Here is a 19,169-nt window from a genome sequence, read left to right on the forward strand (position 1 = left end):
AAAAAATCAAAATATTGAGAAAATCACTTTTAAAGTTGTCCAAATGAAATTTTTAGCAATGCATATTACTAATAAAAATTAAGTTTTGATACATTTACAGGAAGAAATTTACAAAATATCTTCATGGAACATGATCTTTACTTAATATCCTAATGATTTTTGGCATAAAAGAAAAATCTATAATTTTGACCCATACAATGTATTTTTGGCTATTGCTACAAATATACCCCAGCGACTTAAGACTGGTTTTGTGCTCCAGGGTCACGTGCATTTTTATATAGTTTTGCACATCATTAATCAAAACGGCAGTCCCTGTTATTTTCTGCATCCCTATAGTTGTTAAGGTTAACTTTAGTTAGTTGGAGAGTTGTGTGTGTTTGTGTTTATCTGACTGTTGTTGTGAGCCCAACACAGACCTGCTGTATCTGCTCAAGCGCAAACACAACGGCTCCTTTCATAAGCTCCTCCTGCAACATTATCACCTTTACACAGAAGACGCTGCCACGAGGCTGACAAGTCTCATGTTTTAAGCGCTTGAGTGATTTCACAGCCTAAGGCAAAAGTGTCTGCCTTTTGTTTTGCCAGAGTTGTGGCAACTCCTTTACTCCAAATTATTCACAGTCTGACACATTAACTGTTAATGGCATCGATTATCATCTGCTCGTCTAGAGCGCTGCTGTTTAGTTGAGTTTTTTCCCCCCCACTCAGTTTAATGCAGTTACACGTACTGTATTTCTCACTGTACAGATTTAAAGTCGACTTCATCTGGGGGTATTTTCAACGCTTGATATACTTTTTAAACATTAAACACCTTAGCGGTGAGAGCCTTGTATTATGGGAACATGAATCTGTTTTCATCAGACACTTTCCTCTGCGCTTACTGTCCTTTTGATTCTGGCCTTGTTTACTTGCCTCGCTTGTAGGCAAGGCGGGATCTCTGAAAATCGATTCTGAAGCATTATGTTGTAGCTTTCGCTCGTTGTTGACCTCCTATTTATTGTCTTTCAGCGCACAAAACAACATAACTGCTGGGCCAGTTCTTATTGGTTGCGCTTGATATGCCAGCCTGGGTATTATTACTGACAAACCTGTTCACTTACATTAGTCTGTCTTAGCGAAATGCCATTTAAAGGTCTCTGATATTCAGTTAAGAATTCAGCATTTTTGGGTTTATGATCTGACAAATTCTTAGTTTTACTTTTAATTAAAAAAAATTCATTTTAATAATGTCAGCAATTTCTTAACTCTTATGTAAATGCTGTTCCATCTTGTATCTATTGATGTTCAACTGTTCAACATTTTGGCATTTATTTATAGACTGGGGTGTTCTGAAAGAATTTTAACACACGTGGTTGCTAGGGTATTCATAGTAGCATATAGGTGGTTTATATTCCTAATTTGTGATTGGCCTGTCATGATTATTACATAAAAACATGATTACGATTATGTCAATAATCACAAACGTTGTGTGCTTTAAATGAAAAAGGTCTAGCATGCATTGTGGACATAAAGTTCTTCAGTATTACTTAACAATTAATATAAGCAAATTAATATATCATTCTATTTATTTTTTATTTTATCATGCAAAGTCAATGAAACACCATGAAACAGAAGAGATAAAACATCTATGGGGATGAGAGAATGAAGAATTAGTTGAAAAGACTATCATGAAATATATACAGAAATGTAAAGGTCTTCTTTCATGTGAAATAAAGGCTCATGGGGTTAAAATTATTTGTGAATGAAATTAGGACAGAATTTATTATTCACCCCACAAAAAAACCCTTAATATATTTGTTATATTATTTGTTTTATACGTATATTGTGTTATGGATTTTTTATTTTGTTTTATTGTATTTTTTTTTTTTTTTTTCTTTTATGTTATTTTATTTTATTCTTAGGTGCAATATTTGTATTACAAAGCCTTTTTTATTATTCAAGTACATATGAAATGACTTATACTTCATCTGAACAAAATGGTCTATTGCAATAATTTGTCACAATGAGCCAGAATTTCACTATCGTGACAGCACTGCTAGTGATCACACGCTTTAGCACAGCACAAACAACCAGAGAAAGATTAATAGCATTCATGGCACCATGTGGGATTATCATCACCTAATATGCATTTAACTACATCTAATCTCTGACTAACATTTCACTGTTAATTGAGATCATGCATAAAGAGGCTCTGTGTACAGAAAGCCATTTGAATTGACATTTTATAAACCGTAAACTCTCTCTGACATAATTAGTTGTAAGCTTTCGATAATTTCCAGAAGACTATGGAAAATAAAGGTCACCCTGCGCAGTGTCTAGTATATTATACTCTCCCCCATCTCTGTTTATCAATCAGTGAGATTAGATGCACAGAATAATGTGTTTGTTTAAGAGAAAACTGTGACAACTATGACAAAAATCAATTTTAATTTTTACACTGTGGAAATCTCTAATATATGAATAAGACACGCTTACAAACAAACACACACAACAGAAGCTGTGTTTGAGTAGCAGGTGTAGCTCTGACCCTGTTCTTTTCATTTCTGCCTGAAGCTAAACCCCATTTCCTAGTTATGTTCCTGTTTCTTAATTAAATTCCGAAGAGAGTTTGTGTGTGTTTGTGCCATCTGAGTAGTGCACAGCTGAGCTAATCTTCACTGTGCATTACACGGAGAATGCAGAGATACAGTATTGAGCTGCTGTTATTCAGAGGAGTCAGTGATTGAACGCGGCCTGGCGAAAGTATTCAGCCCCTTTAAGGATTATAGTTCACTCAAAAATGTAAATTCTGGCTTTTTTACTCATCCTCATGTCGAGCCAAACTCGTGTCACCATTTTGCATGTGATTCAGATGGAGACATTTTGAATTACGGGACTGGTCGCTCATTTCCATGCCATTACAGTGAATGGAGACGGAAGCTTTCAAGCTTCAAAGGACGCAAAAGCACTCTAGAAGTATGACAGTAGAAGTCAATACAACTTGTGTACTCTATTCCGAGTCTTCTGAAGCCATATGATAGCGTTGTGTATAATAGTAATCTTCCCCTCCTGTGAACTGTTGAGTCAGACTGCTTTTGTGAACTGGATCAACATTTAATTGAAAAGATGCTGATTGTTTTTCCAGGAGATTTAAGGCAGATGTCGAGGTTTTAATTTTCTTTTGTTTTCCACGGAAGAAAGAACATTTATATGGGTTTGGAACAACATGAGGGTAAGTAAATAACAGACTTTTTCTTTTTGAGAGAAGGAATTCTTTAACCAAACCAACTTTTTACTTAATTACAAATCATTGTTTAAGTTCCTGTGACATTTGTACTTTTAAGCACCGAAACAGAAAATAAATTAGTTCATGGTTACATTTTCTAAAAAAAACTAAATAAATTAAATTGAAATGTGATTGTGATTGTGTGTATTCAGTGGCTATAGGTTACAGAAGCTCACAACTCTGGCAGCCATACAATTTTTGTGAGTTTAGAGTAAATTTAGTATTATAGAATGGTGATTTAGTAGTGAATTATTTAAAAATTGACTATTGTAGTAAATCAGGGTATCTTCCGTTCATTCGTTTTTTTAATTTTAATATTAAAAACAGGAAAATAAGAAAATGGTTCCTTTTTCCGTTTTCAATTTTTCAAAAAAAAACGAAAAAAACATGAATTATGCTTGATTTTCCATTTTTACATTCAAGGCTAGAAAATGAATAAACAGCTTGAATTTTTTATCTGTGCATGTGGGCGGGAATAAAACGCCCCTTTCAGCTGATTGGTCAACCAAACATTAAACCGTGCTGTCATTAGTTCTTCCGCAGTTCTGCACAGCAGAAAACAGTCCTGCTGCTACAGTTGTATCATTCGTGACGCTTTATTGCAACTTTCATCACTAACAAATGGCTAACGGTTAACATTTACCCCTAAAATATAACAATGAAAACCAATTAGAATAAAAATAGAATAACAGACCATATACTACACTGATATGAAATAATGTCATATCTTTACATATCTATTTCATTTCAACTTCATCTCTTGTCCAAAACTCAGCTCAATAAAACAGGCGATGTGCCAAAGATGTAGGCTAGGGGGTAGCTATGAGTACAGATGTCAATAAATTAATAGCTACGAGAAAATAATAACTTATAACTTTTTTAATAACTTATTTCTCGCGCACTGTAAAAAAAAAAAAAAAAGCTGAGCGAACTTAAAAAAAATAGTTTTAACAGCTTCAGCAGATTTTTGAGTTTGCTCAACTTATTTTTGTGGGAGATTCTCAAATTTTTGTTGTATAAACTTAAAACGACAAGTTGAGAGAACTCAAAACCTTTTTTTTGTACAGTGCACAGGTTGCCGAAATTATGCCCATACAGAAGTAAGCCGTCTATAGGCTCTGCCCCAGTATGGGCTATTCGTTAGCCATTTGTTAGTCTGGTTGTTTGGTGAGAAAGTAATTAAATATAGTTGCAATAAACGCATTAAGAATGCGTACAACTGTAGAAGCAGGACTGTTTTCTGCTGCACAGAACTGCGGAAGAACTAATGACGGCACGGTTTAATGTTTGGTTGACCAATCAGCGGAAAGGGGTGTTTTATTCCCGCCCACATGCAGAGATGGAATATTCATTTTCTAACCATGAGCGTAAAAACGGAAAATCAAGCATAATTCTTTTTTCGTTTCTTTGAAAAATTGAAAAACGAAAAAAGGAACGGTTTTCTTATTTTTCTGTTTTTAATATTAAGTTAAAAAATGAATGAACAGAAGAGACCCTGATTGTAGTATTATCAATATTTTTAATTAGCTTTTATTTTCATATTTTCATTTTAATTAATTTTGTTTTAGTAATTTTGTGCTTTTCTCATCTTAAGCTTAAATTTATTTTTTTCACTTTTAATGTCATTTTAGTACTTAAAGGTGCTGTATGTAGGATTTTGACTCTACTAAAGCATAAAAATATCATATGTTTGTAGATATTTAAGAAACATGCTAAATTAACATACTTGTTTATCTGAAAAACAATGCTACAGTCAGTTATTCTCCTTTGAAAATGTGCATTCCGGCCCGGAATGTCTGTGTTTGTTATGGTTTGTGAAACCCACTCACTGCCAGTTTACCCAATTGTATTTCTGCACCCCGGGTTGCCAGTTGGAGGAAAACACAGTGCATTTAATTTCATTCATCGGCATGTGCGCTCGTTCCTGTTGGTGTCGTTAATCTGGCAACCTGCGTGTGAGTCAAGTCTGAGGAGGAGGGGCCGGGTGAAAATAACCGTCTCCAATATTTTGAATTTGGACTGCAATAACGAGTTCAACCGCTGGGTGTCAATCCTACATACAGCACCTTTAAGCTTATTTCAGTTAGTTGCCAAGGCTACATTTCTAATTTTTGCTTAAGTTTATTTTATTTTATTTTAGCTTTATTAAAATTTATTTTCAGTAATTCAAATGGTTTTAGTTTACAATAAAAAAAAAAAACCTGGTTTCATTTGGGGGCTTTTCTCAGCAAATAAGCCATTAATTCAGTTCATTTGATTACTTAAACAGCACAAACTTTACAACATTTTTAATCGGTTGACAACTTTCAAAAAATAAATAAAACAAAATATGCTGGTGGAGGATCCGAACAGGTACAACTGGATTATACCTGTGAGTCATTATAACCTTTCCTAGATAAACAAAAATGTCACAGTTACAGGATAATTATTCAGGTTGTTAATCTAAAGGACAGCTGTGAAAATGAAGACTAAAGAGCATTCTAAATATGTCAGCGATAATGTTAGACAAATGCTTTAGGAAAAAGTTACAAAACAATGTCCAAATCTTTGGATGTCCCAGCGGTGTTGGTTCAATTATGAGGAAGTGGAAACTACCACAAACCCTCCAGACGCCATCGAGAAAAGGTCATCCCTCAAAAGTCTCTGCACAAACAAGCAGATTTGTAAGAGAGGCCAGAGATCACTTTGAAAGAGTTACAGAGTTCAGCAGTTGAGAAGAAAGTAAAAGATTGAATGAGCAGTCAAGCATTATCATAGCACCATATGGGAGGCTGATGTAGCAAAAGAAACCACTTTGTCAGATGTAACTAGAATTAGGTGTTTTTAGATAATGTTGCCCATTTTACATTGAACGCCAAAGATTAATAAAAAAATAAATATTGAGGCTTTGAAAGGGGATGGAGTCTGTCACGCTCCTAACAAGAACCACCATGAAAACTGTCCATGCAGAGGAGAAGATTTATGAGCGAATAACAATTTGGTGTAAATTGGTGTATGGCTACAGAAAAGATGAAGAACGCTGAAAAAAAACAAGAGAGCCTGTTTCTGAAACAAACAAAAAAGCCAGTCATTGATGGCAAAAAAGTATCAGATTTAATAATATAAAAAGGTGAATTTCTACACATCAGTATGTGAAACTAAATTTGCAAACAGCGTAAGTGTCATCCTATTACCCTGAACAACCTGGAGCAAAACTGCCAGAATTCAATTAAAGGGCAAATTAACACCTGTAGAGTGTGTGAAGCTCTTACATACACACCCTAACAAGTGTTTGTCTTTGCAGCAAAGGGTGGATCTACCAAATATTAAATTGTGGGGATACAATTCTTTAAACTGTTTTTTATGTTGTTCAGAATACTTTTAACATTCAACATGAAAATAATTTAAAGTTTTAATGCATTGAAAGATGAAAAAACTATGCATAATTTGTCCATTTAAAATGAATTAGTTGAGTGTCTAAATGCATTTGCAAGACTTTGTGTTTGCTGGCTCATTGAATTTGGGTTTTGGCTACAAAAACACAGAACTAGGATGGACTGATTTGTTTACCTCATTTAAGATTACAAAGGCAATTTAATGTCTTGCGAAAATAGATAAGACAAATAATGGCGTTCAATCAGACGTGATTTATATTGTTTACCTTGGAGCTTTTCACTTATATTTCATTAAATGACTTGCATTCCACCCCCAAACAGTTTTAAAGAACATTTAGTCAATGAAAACTTTTGTCCGAACACAATATGACAGATAGATAGACAGACATGTCGTAACTTTGCTGATATTTTTGCGTCTGTGTGTTTGTTGCAGATATATGATGGGAGTCAATCTAGGGGGTAGAGATCATTCGTTCATGGACGATGGCTACCAAGTCAATCCCAAGCTGGTTGTCATTGTTCTGAACACACAGAGGGAATGGGAAAAGGTAAGAAGAGCCTTTTATCTTTATATCCTTCCTGAATCTTCATTTTCTTCTATTAGCTCTGCCTGTAAGGGGATTCTGGAACCATAAGCAATCAATATTCTGTTTACTAGCTCAGAGCCTTTCTGTGACTGTGACTGAAAATGCACTGGACTTTGCTATTAGAGAAGAAGAACATTTCATTTGTACTTTCCTTTTCCCAGCCTGGGTTTTTTTTTATTTTTTTTTATGCACATGACTTAAACTATTGTTTACTTGGTCATAAAGAGTCAAAATAGCCCTTATTAAGGCATTGGTTTCACAACGGATTTATTGCGAGCTTTAAATTGGAGAAGAGTGCACGTGTGTCTCCATCCAATTCAATTGTGCTGGTTAATGCCCTTTTTCATTTCTCTCTCTATTTTGGCTATTAGCAATAATAATTTGCTTGTTTTTTTGTACAGTAATCTATTCTCTGTCTTTGCTCCCTTTCTCTAATTAGCTTTACATGTTCTCCTATTCTATCTCGGCGCTTCACACACTCGTTTTCGTAATCGTTTGCTCACTCATGCGTTCTTTTAATGAGTTGTTTTTTCTCTGAGGTGTGTTGGATGCTGTGTGTTTTGACAGTGCCCTGCAGTGTGTGTGAAGGCACACACACTCACATTAAAACCCTGCAGTGATTGTGTGAAAAGTGTGACACTAATCATTTCTCACTGCAGCGGGGCTAGAACAGAGTGTGAGCCAATCGTGTTATCGGAGCTTATAGATGAGCTCACGCACTTGACGGAACACATAACTACTGCATGAAGAGTGCAGTGCACATACACGGGGTAAATTTGACACATTATGTTGCTACACTGGTAGCTGACATGGCATTTCAAGCAGCAAAAGCAGTATCTTGCAGTGTGCCGTGCTATCTGAAACTACTTTAAACAGCTTTTTCTTTTGTAATTATCACACATGCAGTTCTAAGGCACTTTTGTACTTCTTAAAATTAGTGTGTAACCCACAGGATTTAAATCTGTGATTCCTAACTGGTTTTGTATTAGAACAAAACCAATATTATCTTGGACATCGAGGTGTGGGTAAAATTGTTTATTGTACAAAAGTAAGATTAACATTGATTAACATTAGCATGAATTACACAGGCCAAACAGTGTGCGAAATGATTAACATGACATAGGCTGAATGGGAAAACTGAGAATTTTGCTAATGCATAAACAGCAGCACAAGTGTGAATATTTTTTTTTTTTCGTTTTTTTTTTTTTTCTTCAGCCTAACACATGGAACAAATACCAGGCCAAATATAATATTCGTATTAGTCATATTATTATAAGTGAAAGATGAATTTGCACCAAAATACCATAAAGTTTGATTGGACAGCCTTTAACGTAAACAACAAAAGATATGGGAAGCATTTTCTCCTCCGTTTTAAAACTAGATAAACACATTTATTTTTCTGTCATGACTGTGCACATTTGTAGGTTAGGTTAGTGTTTTATTATTTGCATTTTGCTTTTTCCCCCTTGTTGCCAGTAAAACCTCATCAAAACAGGCCTGCAAAAAATTTCTAGGCTACAAACCACCAGTTGAGAATTTCCTGCAAAAATTTCAAAAGATTTAAAATCTTTTAAAATTAAAAAATTAAAAGATTTAAAAAAATATATATTTAATACAGTATATAAATATATATTATATATATACACCCCTAAAATCTAGACGTTAACGAGAATAAGGAAGACTGAAGGAAAAATAGGCCTGGGTCCCAGTCTTTGAATGTGACCTTATTTGCTGGCTGGATAAAATATACAATGTTTCGTTAATAACATTTCTTAGCTTTGCTTTGAAGAGCGGAAAATCACATTTTTGTCCCCAAACTTATAATAATAATGGAGGCCACTTCAGAAGAACCTTCAATCCTTGTTTATTTGTGAGCCAATGTTTGTTTGTGTATGTCTACAGATGGGACGATGGGAAAACCAAACGCTGAAGTTGAAGTTTCCAGTTTGGCCACGTTATAACTCATTTGGGGACAAGGACGCTGATGAGAACCACTTGAGCATTGTGACTCTAGAGGAAAGACCCTTTGTTATAGTGGATGATGTGGACATTCTTACTGGCACATGCATGCGCAACTCTGTACCTTGCAGGAAACACATTAAAGAGTGAGTTTTGTTTTGGTTTACTTAACTTTAAAGAGAAACTATAGCCGCTTATACCAGTCTTGAATAAACTAGCAGGTTCCGTAGGCTTTATACATCCTATCTTAACCTTCAGCATGAGAGCTGTCTTTTCCTGGGGAATACAGAAATAATTGTGCGGTCTCTAATGTGGTTATGAACTTTTTGTGTGTTAAATTTAGAACATATTAGATTGAGTTATCTTCAGTCTTTCTAAGCATCGGCTGTTTTCTATATTGCTGTGCCTGTATATGCTGCAGTAATACCACGGATGGCTCCTATATCAAGAAGTGCTGCAAGGGCTTTTGTATAGACATCCTGAAGAAGATTGCCAGAAATGTAAAGTTCACCTACGATCTTTACCTGGTCACAAATGGCAAACATGGCAAGAAGATCAATAATGTCTGGAACGGCATGGTGGGGGAGGTTAGTCACTTTCAATAACCTAATGAATGAATCATCAGTTTTAATTGCAGTCACGTAGATGTCAGTTCTCCCTGGCTGTCTGGCTGTCAATCTATTTTTCTGTCTGTGTGTCCATATTAATCTATCAGGCTTTCGTCCCCCACACTTTTTTGGGGAAAATATGTTCACACAGCAGTTTTCAAGGGGCAGTGTGAATAAATCTGGATTTAAAATTAAGGTGATGTGAAACACTCTCATGCAGTGTATGTTTCATTCATACTCGAAGCTGGAGGGCGCTCTTGAACTGAAAGTCCAAAACGAACTCATAGAAGTAACGGTGACTTATGACATGCCAAGAAATCCCTAATATGGACAAAAGCATCAAGCTAACTGTAGCTAAGCTTAAACTGATGCTTATGTACCCTCTCTTCTTTTCTTTCTTTTTTAATTTTTCTTTTTTTTAACTTTCCTTGTTCCTTCTTGTTGAGGCATGTGACATGTTTTTGTTATATAGTGGGATATGGCACTGTACATGCTACTTGTTGACAATAAAGCATATTAAAAACAAAAAAAAAACTAGCTAAGCTTAAAGGGGACATAACGAACACAGTTTTGCGCTGCAAATGCTTACAACACAACCAAATAAGGAATTTTATTTGCAGTGCGTTGTGAGTATTTGCAGTGCGTTTCTTTATTTGTTTGTGTTGTGAGCATTTGCAGTGTGTGTTGTCAAATTGATGATGTTTTCTTGATTTGCTGGTGCTTTTTCTATTTGCAGTGCGTTTCTTTATTTGTTTGTGTTGTAAGCATTTGCAGCGCCTGTGCTGTCAAATTGATGAAGTTGTTTTCTTAATTTGCAGTTGTTTTTTTCTATTTGCAGTGCGTTTCTTTATTTGGTTGTGTTGTGAGCATTTGCAGCGCGTGTGTTGTCAAATTGACGAAGTTCTGTCTATCGATTTGTTCTATCTGTGTGTCTGTTGTATCTATCTATCTATCTATCTATCTATCTATCTATCTATCTATCTATCTATCTATCTATCTATCTATCTATCTATCTATCTATCTGTCATTCATTTGTCATGTCTGTATATCAGTTGTTCTGTCAATCTTTTCTGTCCGTCTATCAGTCATTCTCTTGTCTTTCTATTGTTCTGTCATTCTATTATCTATCTGCCTCACTGTCATTCTTTTTATCATTCTATCAATCTGTTGTTCTGTTTGTCTGTATGGCTGTTTATCTATCATTCTGTCTGGCTTTCTGTTTGTCTGTTAGTCTATCAGTCTTTCATTCTGTGTGTCTGTCTGTTCTATTTATATATCTGTCTATTGTTGAGCCTCTGTCTGTCTGTTTGTATACCCATACATCCATACTTGTCTTCCATTATATATACACTATCTATATTCTTCAGTGTATTTTCTGTTTCTTGAGGTGTCTCTTTCTTCCCTGCTGTGTAGGTAGTCTATAAAAAGGCTATAATGGCTGTGGGCTCATTGACCATAAATGAAGAGCGGTCAGAGGCCATAGACTTCTCTGTCCCATTTGTTGAGACAGGCATCAGTGTGATGGTGTCACGTAGCAATGGAACGGTGTCGCCCTCTGCGTTTCTAGGTAATAGATGAAATGATATCTTTGAAATCCCTCTGGAACCAGTGTTTTTTTTTTTTTAATCTCTGCCTTTCCCCATGCATTTTCTCTATTCTCTCTCCTCCCTCAGAACCCTTCAGTGCTTCAGTGTGGGTTATGATGTTCGTCATGTTACTCATCGTCACAGCAATCGCTGTTTTCCTCTTTGAATTCATCAGTCCGCTTGGTTTCAATAGAAACCTGGCACAGGGCAAAGGTATGATACACAACCTCAACCACAGAGTCAACCAAAGTCTGCTTTGAAACAGCAAGAATACGTAGTTAAAATTTTAAAATCCCATCATTAAAAATTTAAACAAGCACCTTGAGTAACCTGTAGATCCACAAAGCTCTTATGACTTCCCACATACTCCTAACTCTTACTCAATAACTTTAGCTTTTTCTTGTCTTGCATTTCTATAGACCCTCATGGACCCTCCTTTACTATTGGTAAGGCTGTCTGGCTGCTGTGGGGCCTGGTGTTCAACAACTCTGTCCCAGTACAGAACCCCAGGGGCACTACCAGTAAATTTATCGTGTCCGTATGGGCCTTTTTCGCTGTGATCTTCCTAGCCAGCTACACTGCCAACTTGGCTGCCTTTATGATCCAAGAGGAGTTTGTGGACCAAGTAACAGGCCTTAGTGACAGAAAGGTAATTTTTTGTGTATCATGAAATACATTGAGCTGTCTCCTTCCTCACGAACCTGTATGTATATCTGTACCTGTAACTGTATGTTAGGATGGAACTAAAATAATGACAAGATTATACTGTCTGATAATTAATCTACCATTTAAAAGTTTGAGGTGATTAAAATGTTATGTTTTTGAAAAAAGTTTCTTATGCTTACCAAGGCTGCATTTATTTGATCAAAAACAGTAATAATGTGAAATACTGTTATTGTTTTCTATTATAATATATTTTAAAATGTGATACATTTCTGTGATGGCAGTTAATGTTAATGAGTAAATGTTTTTTTTTACTTTAATCATGTCTTATCTTGCCTAGGGCACTGGTGCCCCCTGAGAAAATATATGCATACACCCCTGACAGCAGCTGTCTTGTTGACCCTGAAGTTCTAACTTAATATAAATATATACATACATTTATAGACATCATTTTACTCCGGCTCTGTCAGCCATCTTAGCAGTTATTTGTTGCTGAGCTCAGCACAAATCCATTGTGAGATTACCTTATCTATGGATGACACACACTGTAAAAAGTAAAAATATGCAGTTGGTGCTATAGGAAGCTATTTCTACCTTTTTTTTTTTCTTTTTTTTTTTGCTAGTGTAATCTAATGTATTCTGGTTCATTCAAGTCATAATAAATAATTTCTCTGACTTGAATAAAACCAGTTAATTTAGATGTTACCACATGAAGCACATTTCTCAGGCTACCTGACAAAACATATTTTACAGTGTGCTGTCTAGTTGGCAGCTCACTAGGTTTTGAGAAAGCATCCGTATGCCATTATAAATTTACAAGATGGAGCGTCTGAACTACACCAGTTACTAGGTTTATCTCCCCGGATGTGTTTCTGTATTTGAGTTTGTATTGATTCTCTCCGTGTATCTCTTAAAGCTGCCCTCACTGTTCTTCGTGTAATTGATGTATTTTTTTTTTTTCTTTTTCTATCTTTTCTAGTTTCAGAGTCCCTATTCCTATTCACCACCGTTTCGCTTCGGGACCGTGCCTAATGGGAGCACAGAGCGAAACATCAGGAAAAACTACCCAGACATGCACCAGTACATGGTGAAATACCATCAGACTGGAGTTCAGGATGCACTGGTCAGCCTCAAGACGGGGTACGGCTGGGATATGCACATTATTTGCAGTGCATGGTCAACAAGAATACTTCTGGTATACATAATGTTGATATTTCTGTATATATAAGCCACTAATAGTGCTTTTTTGGTTTGTACAGTAAACTGGATGCTTTCATATATGACGCTGCTGTGCTCAACTATATGGCGGGGCGTGATGATGGCTGTAAGCTAGTAACTATTGGCAGTGGCTACATCTTTGCCACAACAGGATATGGCATCGCCCTGCAGAAAGGATCTTACTGGAAACGGCTGGTTGACCTTGCTATCCTTGGGATCATTGGAGATGGTATAAGTGTTTTCCTGCATTTCTTTCCTATTTTTTTTTTTACTTATTTCATGTCCTCCGTATTAAACACTAGCTCTGTTCCTAACCATAGTGAGATTCCTTGCTGTCTACAGTATGCAGCATCCTTAATGAAATGTAACTTCATAAATGATTGATTTGAAACACACTACATGGGGATAAAATGCGCACCCAGATGTGCAGCATAAATATCATGAAGTGCACTCAGTTGATTAGAATAGATTTGACCTTGAACATGAAATACTGATTCTCATTTTAAAATATATTAAAATAGGAAACTGTTATATTGTAAATTGTAATTATATTTTACAATACTACATTTTTTCCTGTATTTTTGATAAAGTAAATGCAACCTTGGTGAACATAAGAGACTAAACGCTTGAATGGCAGAAGAAAGTTTAGGAGACTGATAGCCAGGGACAGAGGTCAAATATGCAATTTGGCTGTCATTATTAAAAAAAAAAAAATGGCTGCAGAATGCTGCAAGCAACCAATCACAATGAGGTATTCCAGAGAGTGAAATAATGGGAAAATGCAAACAAATAAAATAAAGTTGCAAATAAAGATTGAGTGTTTTTACAAGAAAATACAATTTCAGCGTTTCTACATTTCACAATTAATCAAAAAAAAAAAATCAGAGTATAAATGTTGTGAGTTTTTTTTTTTCTTTCTCAGTGTAGTTCTTTTAGATTAAACTGTTATGCTATTTTGGTTGAATAAAAAAAAAAAAAATGTTTTAATTCAGTTTAATTTAATTTCACATGGCAACATTATTTTGCTGCCTATTTAGCAGCCTTTGCATCAGGAGCTTGCCTGAAATGCTTAAAAATGCAGCCCAGGTAAACAGCTCACTAGTGTTTGGAACAGAGCCAGAACGTGAGCCTGTTTTTTTTTTTTTTCTGTGAGTCTGTGCATAAGCATTAACTGTGTGATGTTTTGTTGTGTATTAGGTGAGATGGAGGAGCTGGAGGCCCAGTGGCTGACTGGTATCTGTCATAATGAGAAGAATGAAGTGATGAGCAGTCAGCTGGATGTGGATAATATGGCTGGTGTGTTCTATATGCTCGCGGCTGCCATGGCTCTGTCGCTAATTACTTTTGTCTGGGAGCACCTCTTCTACTGGAGGCTACGTTACTGTTTCACTGGTCTCTGTTCTGGTCGGCCAGGAATTCTCTTCACTATCAGCAGGGTATGTCGCAGAAAGACTATGGTAAATTAACTAAAGAGGTTCCGTTGCTGAAGGCAACTATTATCTGCTCAATCTTGACATATTAACTTGTCATGGTGGCTGTTTACCACAGTCGTCTTAAAGCTTCATCAGTGTAGGGATTGCTGCTTATGTGCTGACAAACACATTTTTTGCTGCGAAATAAGAAAGAGCTTATATAACAGAATATAATGGCACAAGCCACCATCTCTAGAATAAAGTTACAGGGTGCTGTTGTTTGTCACAGCGGGATATATTACTTTATTTCATCGGTTTATAGAGTTTCAGACCCCAGAAAAAACACAGCGGGACTATATTAAGAAATATTGTGCTAATATATACTTTTTGGTGTTAGCCTCCACTTATGAACTTCTTTCGTTAACCTTTCCGTCTCTGTTTCACCTATAGGGGATTTGGAGTTGTATTCACGGTGTCCATATTGAGATGAAGAAAGCTCCAGAGTTGGGCTTTAGTCCTCAGGCCAACATGTTACACCTTCTGAAATCGGCTAAAGAGATCACGACCCTCGGAGTTACCTCGCCCAAACAGCCCATGAGTAACATTCTCCGTCCTACCACGGGTTTGCTGGAGATTATGGACGGTGCAAAAGGCAACAACCTCGCCCAGAAAAACGATCCCTATAGCAATGCCAGCACCATGCTCAGCAACCGTCACAAAGAGCCACTTAACAATACTCTGTTGCCAGGGCAACGTGCCCTGAGCTTGACAGATGCTCAGCCAGGTGTTGCTGGAAACGGTGGCTCGGGAGGCGGAGGTGAGACTGCTCGACCTCCAGCCTCCAAGCCACGTGCTCTGTGGAAGAAGTCTGTGGAGACTCTGCGGCAGAACCAAGGACCTGGGGGTAATTCCCCACCATCTTCCCCACAGCCCACCGAGACCCTACCTATGAAGAGCCAGCGCTACCTGCCTGAAGACGCACCCGCCCGCTCGGATATGTCAGATTGCTCTGGTCGGGTGGACTTGCAAAAGCAGCACAAGTTAAAAGAAACACTTCGGAAACGGAACCGCCTACCGCGGGATCTGAGCGACATGGAGCTTTCAACTCTGCGAAGCCAGCCCAGCCAGCAGAGTAATCACAGCGCTCAGATCTACTCTCAGAGCAGCCAGGGGAGTCAGATTTATACCATTGACTCCATTGATCAGGAGCATAGCCTGCACTACCCAGATATCTTCAGCGATCACCGCGATAACAAGCACCGGCCGTCCTCTTCCTCTGAGCAGCAGCCAATCCTGCAGCTCAACAGCAGTCTGCTCTCCCAGGCCCACGAACCAGATGTGATGCAAACCGCCGTCGCGAAGGATAAGAAATACAACACGTACGGAAAGCCTGGCGGTGCAGGGACCATCGCCGGCGGGCCTGGCTCTACTCAGGATCCACGACAGACACACTGCCGTAGCTGCCTGTCGAAAGTGGCCAGTTACTCTGGGCTTTACACTGTACGGTCCCCTCAGTATCGCTGCGATGCCTGTCTGCACTCCGCAAACCTGTACGACATCAGCGAGGATCAGTTCCTCCATCCAGATGGACGGGGCACTGGCGGTGGAAGTGTTGACAGGGCCTTCTCTCCTTTTCTCCCTCAGCCTGATGCTTCCTTCACAGCCTATCTTCCCCAGAGTGACCAAGAGGGCGACGGTCTTATTAGTCACTACCAGAACGAGGGCGTAATCATCCGCCAGCACTCGTATGAGAACCTGCCCCAGAAGAGTTCCTCACGGCGGGTCAGTCTGCAGGACAACACGCCATATGCCAACGTTCCCTCTGCGACTCTGATCCCGGACAAGCCCCCAAAAAATCAGTCGGTCCACCTAAACCACACGCTCGCGGGGGTGGGCGTCAGTGGACTCGGGATCGGTCGTCGCAGCAAGTCGATGTATCCGGCGCGCCCTACGGAAAACCCGTTTCTCCAGACGCTTCGTGATGACCAGCGTCTAGCTCACGGCCGCAGCTCCACAGACATTTATAAGCAGCTTGTGCCGCTCACATTAGGCCAGGCCGATGGCAATGTGCTCAGCGTGGGGATGCCGACCCCTGACCTCTATTACTCCGAGCATGTCATGCCTTATGTAGCCCCTCCCCCTGTCGGCACATACACCGCTCCCAGGGCAATGAGCGCTGGGGGAGCTCGGCGTGTCTACAAGAGGATGCCGAGCATCGAGTCTGATGTCTGATGGAGAGAGTGCAGCGTGGTCTGGAAGACTATGAAAAGACGTGCATGGATATTTCCACCAGGATATGGCTTAACCGTGGAACTCTTGGCAGGATTGTAAAGCTTTTTGACTATAAGGCAAGCAAGTCTGGAATATATTTTGTTTCCCTTCTTGGACTTATCTGTCTGAACAGAAGTCAGAGTTCAACTTTACATCAGGTCCTCCCCTCTAGCCGAGCGGCAGCTCTGTGTCTTCCAGAAAACATCAAAAATGGTGGGCAGGACGCTCTCGCGCCTTCGAGCGAAGGAAGAGCAGCAAAAGCTGCTTGGAAGTACAGGGGCAGCTCCAAAGAGTTTCCTTTTTCACGCAACACGAGCAACCAAAAAATTTAGTAAATAAAAACCTGAGTGAATACCCACATTCAGCACTTTTACACACACAAAAATACACATGCACATGCAAGAGGCACAAATGATCTCAAACTACTGAAAGGACAGCGTTAGGTATAAACTAGAATCTTTCTTGACCAAAAAACCGAGTACCACATACAATGTAATAGCATAAATGACTGGTGTGCAGTTGCACACAATCTGAAATAAATAAACGCTTAGCAGATCCAAACCTGATTGAGTTTTTTTGGAAAGGCGGCAGAGCATCTGCTAGACTGTTTGAACGGCTTATAAATGCATGTACGGATGCATTTCGATGTAAAAGCTGCGCTGAAGCACGGTCCACAAAGCCTGCTCAGAGTTCAAAGATTAGATTTCCATTCCAGCCTGAACTGTGACAAAATGCACTACCTGTATGATTAGTCTCGGGTGTAATCTCTGAAATCAAGTACGTTAGAAAATTTCAGAGAAGGAAAACTCGATGCACACAAGGCCTGCGACTCATTGTGTCTCTGAGGACACCAAGTGGAAAAATCTTTGACCCTCCCCACCCTTGAATCCGTCCGTACCTTGCCTGCATGCAGAGCGCAAATGCAGGAAGACACTCCTCTGCTCACAGCACAACAGTGTAGTAAGTGTCAATGTTCATTCATCTAAATTTTATCATCTTGAGCATATTTCTATAGTTGTCTAGAATATTGAAAAAAGTGATAGTCAATTTTTACAGTTTTCTACACTGCCAAATATTTGAAAAAGGTGTGCCAAGTGTATTTATTGTGTTATAGAGAGGAAGACTGCAGGAAAAGAAATGCAGGGAAGTGACAGAAAAAGAGGTATACCGTCTTTTTGTGGTCGTAAGGGATTCCGAGAAGGCGTAGAAAATGTAAAAGCCCACACCAACTAATGATGTCAATACAGAACCACCAAGATATAAAAAGTTCCTCTTTGCCTCAACACACAAACACATCACTTCCTGTAGAATCCAATCACACACTCATACTTCACAAATATTTTTGGTTGTTTTGAATTATAATGGTCGTTCCAGCGATATGCACAATATCAGGTTGCAATATTATATTTATGTATGAAATTTCCTAGTTTTAATGTTTTATTATTAGTTCCTTTCATTTTATGAATTGTTATACATGTGGAATTCATTTATTAATGTGATTTAATTGCGTATATATATTTAAAAGAAAAAAGCTAACAGCATGTTAATCTTCTCTATGGTCAAACTTTTAGAATTGTTCTTTTTGATTTTGATGTGAATGGGAGTATATGTTTACAGTGAATGTGAAAATATGGATTCATCTCAGATGTGATTTTGATTCTCATTTGAATACAAACATAAAACTGTCCTATGACCAAACGGTAACTGGATCACCTTTCTTTGCTGTGTTTTCAGTAAACGCGAAGTGAGGTTAACCGGTAACACTTTACAATACGGGTGCACAAATATGCATTAAATAATGCTTAACTAATGCACAGATAATCATGAGTTAATGTATAACTCATGATGAACTAAACCATTTATTAATGATTACTGCATCAGCAACTAATGAACATTCGATATGATTCAAAGATTAAGTAATAGATAAATTGTTATCAGTTAAATGTGTCATAATATATTAACTTCCTAATAACTTATTTTATTATTAAAATAGTAAGTAAATTAATATGTTAATTACCACATTGGGTCGAAGCCATGCCTTTAAACTTCCAGTTGTCTGCTTTAATTAATCATTAGCTAATGATTTGCATGGGTATCATTATGTTATGACTTTACTTGTTGAGGCACAGTAATACGTCATTGTGGTTATATATTTTGAATTAGTTAGTAGAGTGCCTCAACAAGTTTAGTTCTTCATGAGTTACACATTAACTCATGATTATCTGT

At 37.8% G+C, this 19,169-nt stretch overlaps 1 protein-coding gene across 3 annotated transcripts in view; it reads left to right on the forward strand.

The window, feature by feature from the left end:
- The window catches only part of grin2ab (glutamate receptor, ionotropic, N-methyl D-aspartate 2A, b), a 97,978-nt gene extending 79,265 nt beyond the window's left edge, over positions 1-18,713 (forward strand). For 2 of the 3 annotated variants that reach the window (XM_058788749.1, XM_058788758.1), the window contains exons 5-14: positions 7,073-7,187; positions 9,129-9,331; positions 9,607-9,772; positions 11,207-11,360; positions 11,467-11,592; positions 11,799-12,028; positions 13,022-13,182; positions 13,302-13,489; positions 14,458-14,696; positions 15,123-18,713. In XM_058788749.1, the coding sequence (XP_058644732.1) occupies positions 7,073-7,187; positions 9,129-9,331; positions 9,607-9,772; positions 11,207-11,360; positions 11,467-11,592; positions 11,799-12,028; positions 13,022-13,182; positions 13,302-13,489; positions 14,458-14,696; positions 15,123-16,904 (3,364 nt within the window). In that variant the 3' untranslated portion in view covers positions 16,905-18,713. The remainder of the gene's footprint in view (positions 1-7,072; positions 7,188-9,128; positions 9,332-9,606; positions 9,773-11,206; positions 11,361-11,466; positions 11,593-11,798; positions 12,029-13,021; positions 13,183-13,301; positions 13,490-14,457; positions 14,697-15,122) is intronic. The other variant, XR_009273054.1, reaches the window with a different exon arrangement.
- The last annotated feature ends 456 nt before the right edge of the window (positions 18,714-19,169 follow it).

The sequence above is a fragment of the Onychostoma macrolepis genome, chromosome 01 (assembly GCF_012432095.1).
Source record: "Onychostoma macrolepis isolate SWU-2019 chromosome 01, ASM1243209v1, whole genome shotgun sequence".
NCBI lineage: Eukaryota > Metazoa > Chordata > Actinopteri > Cypriniformes > Cyprinidae > Onychostoma > Onychostoma macrolepis.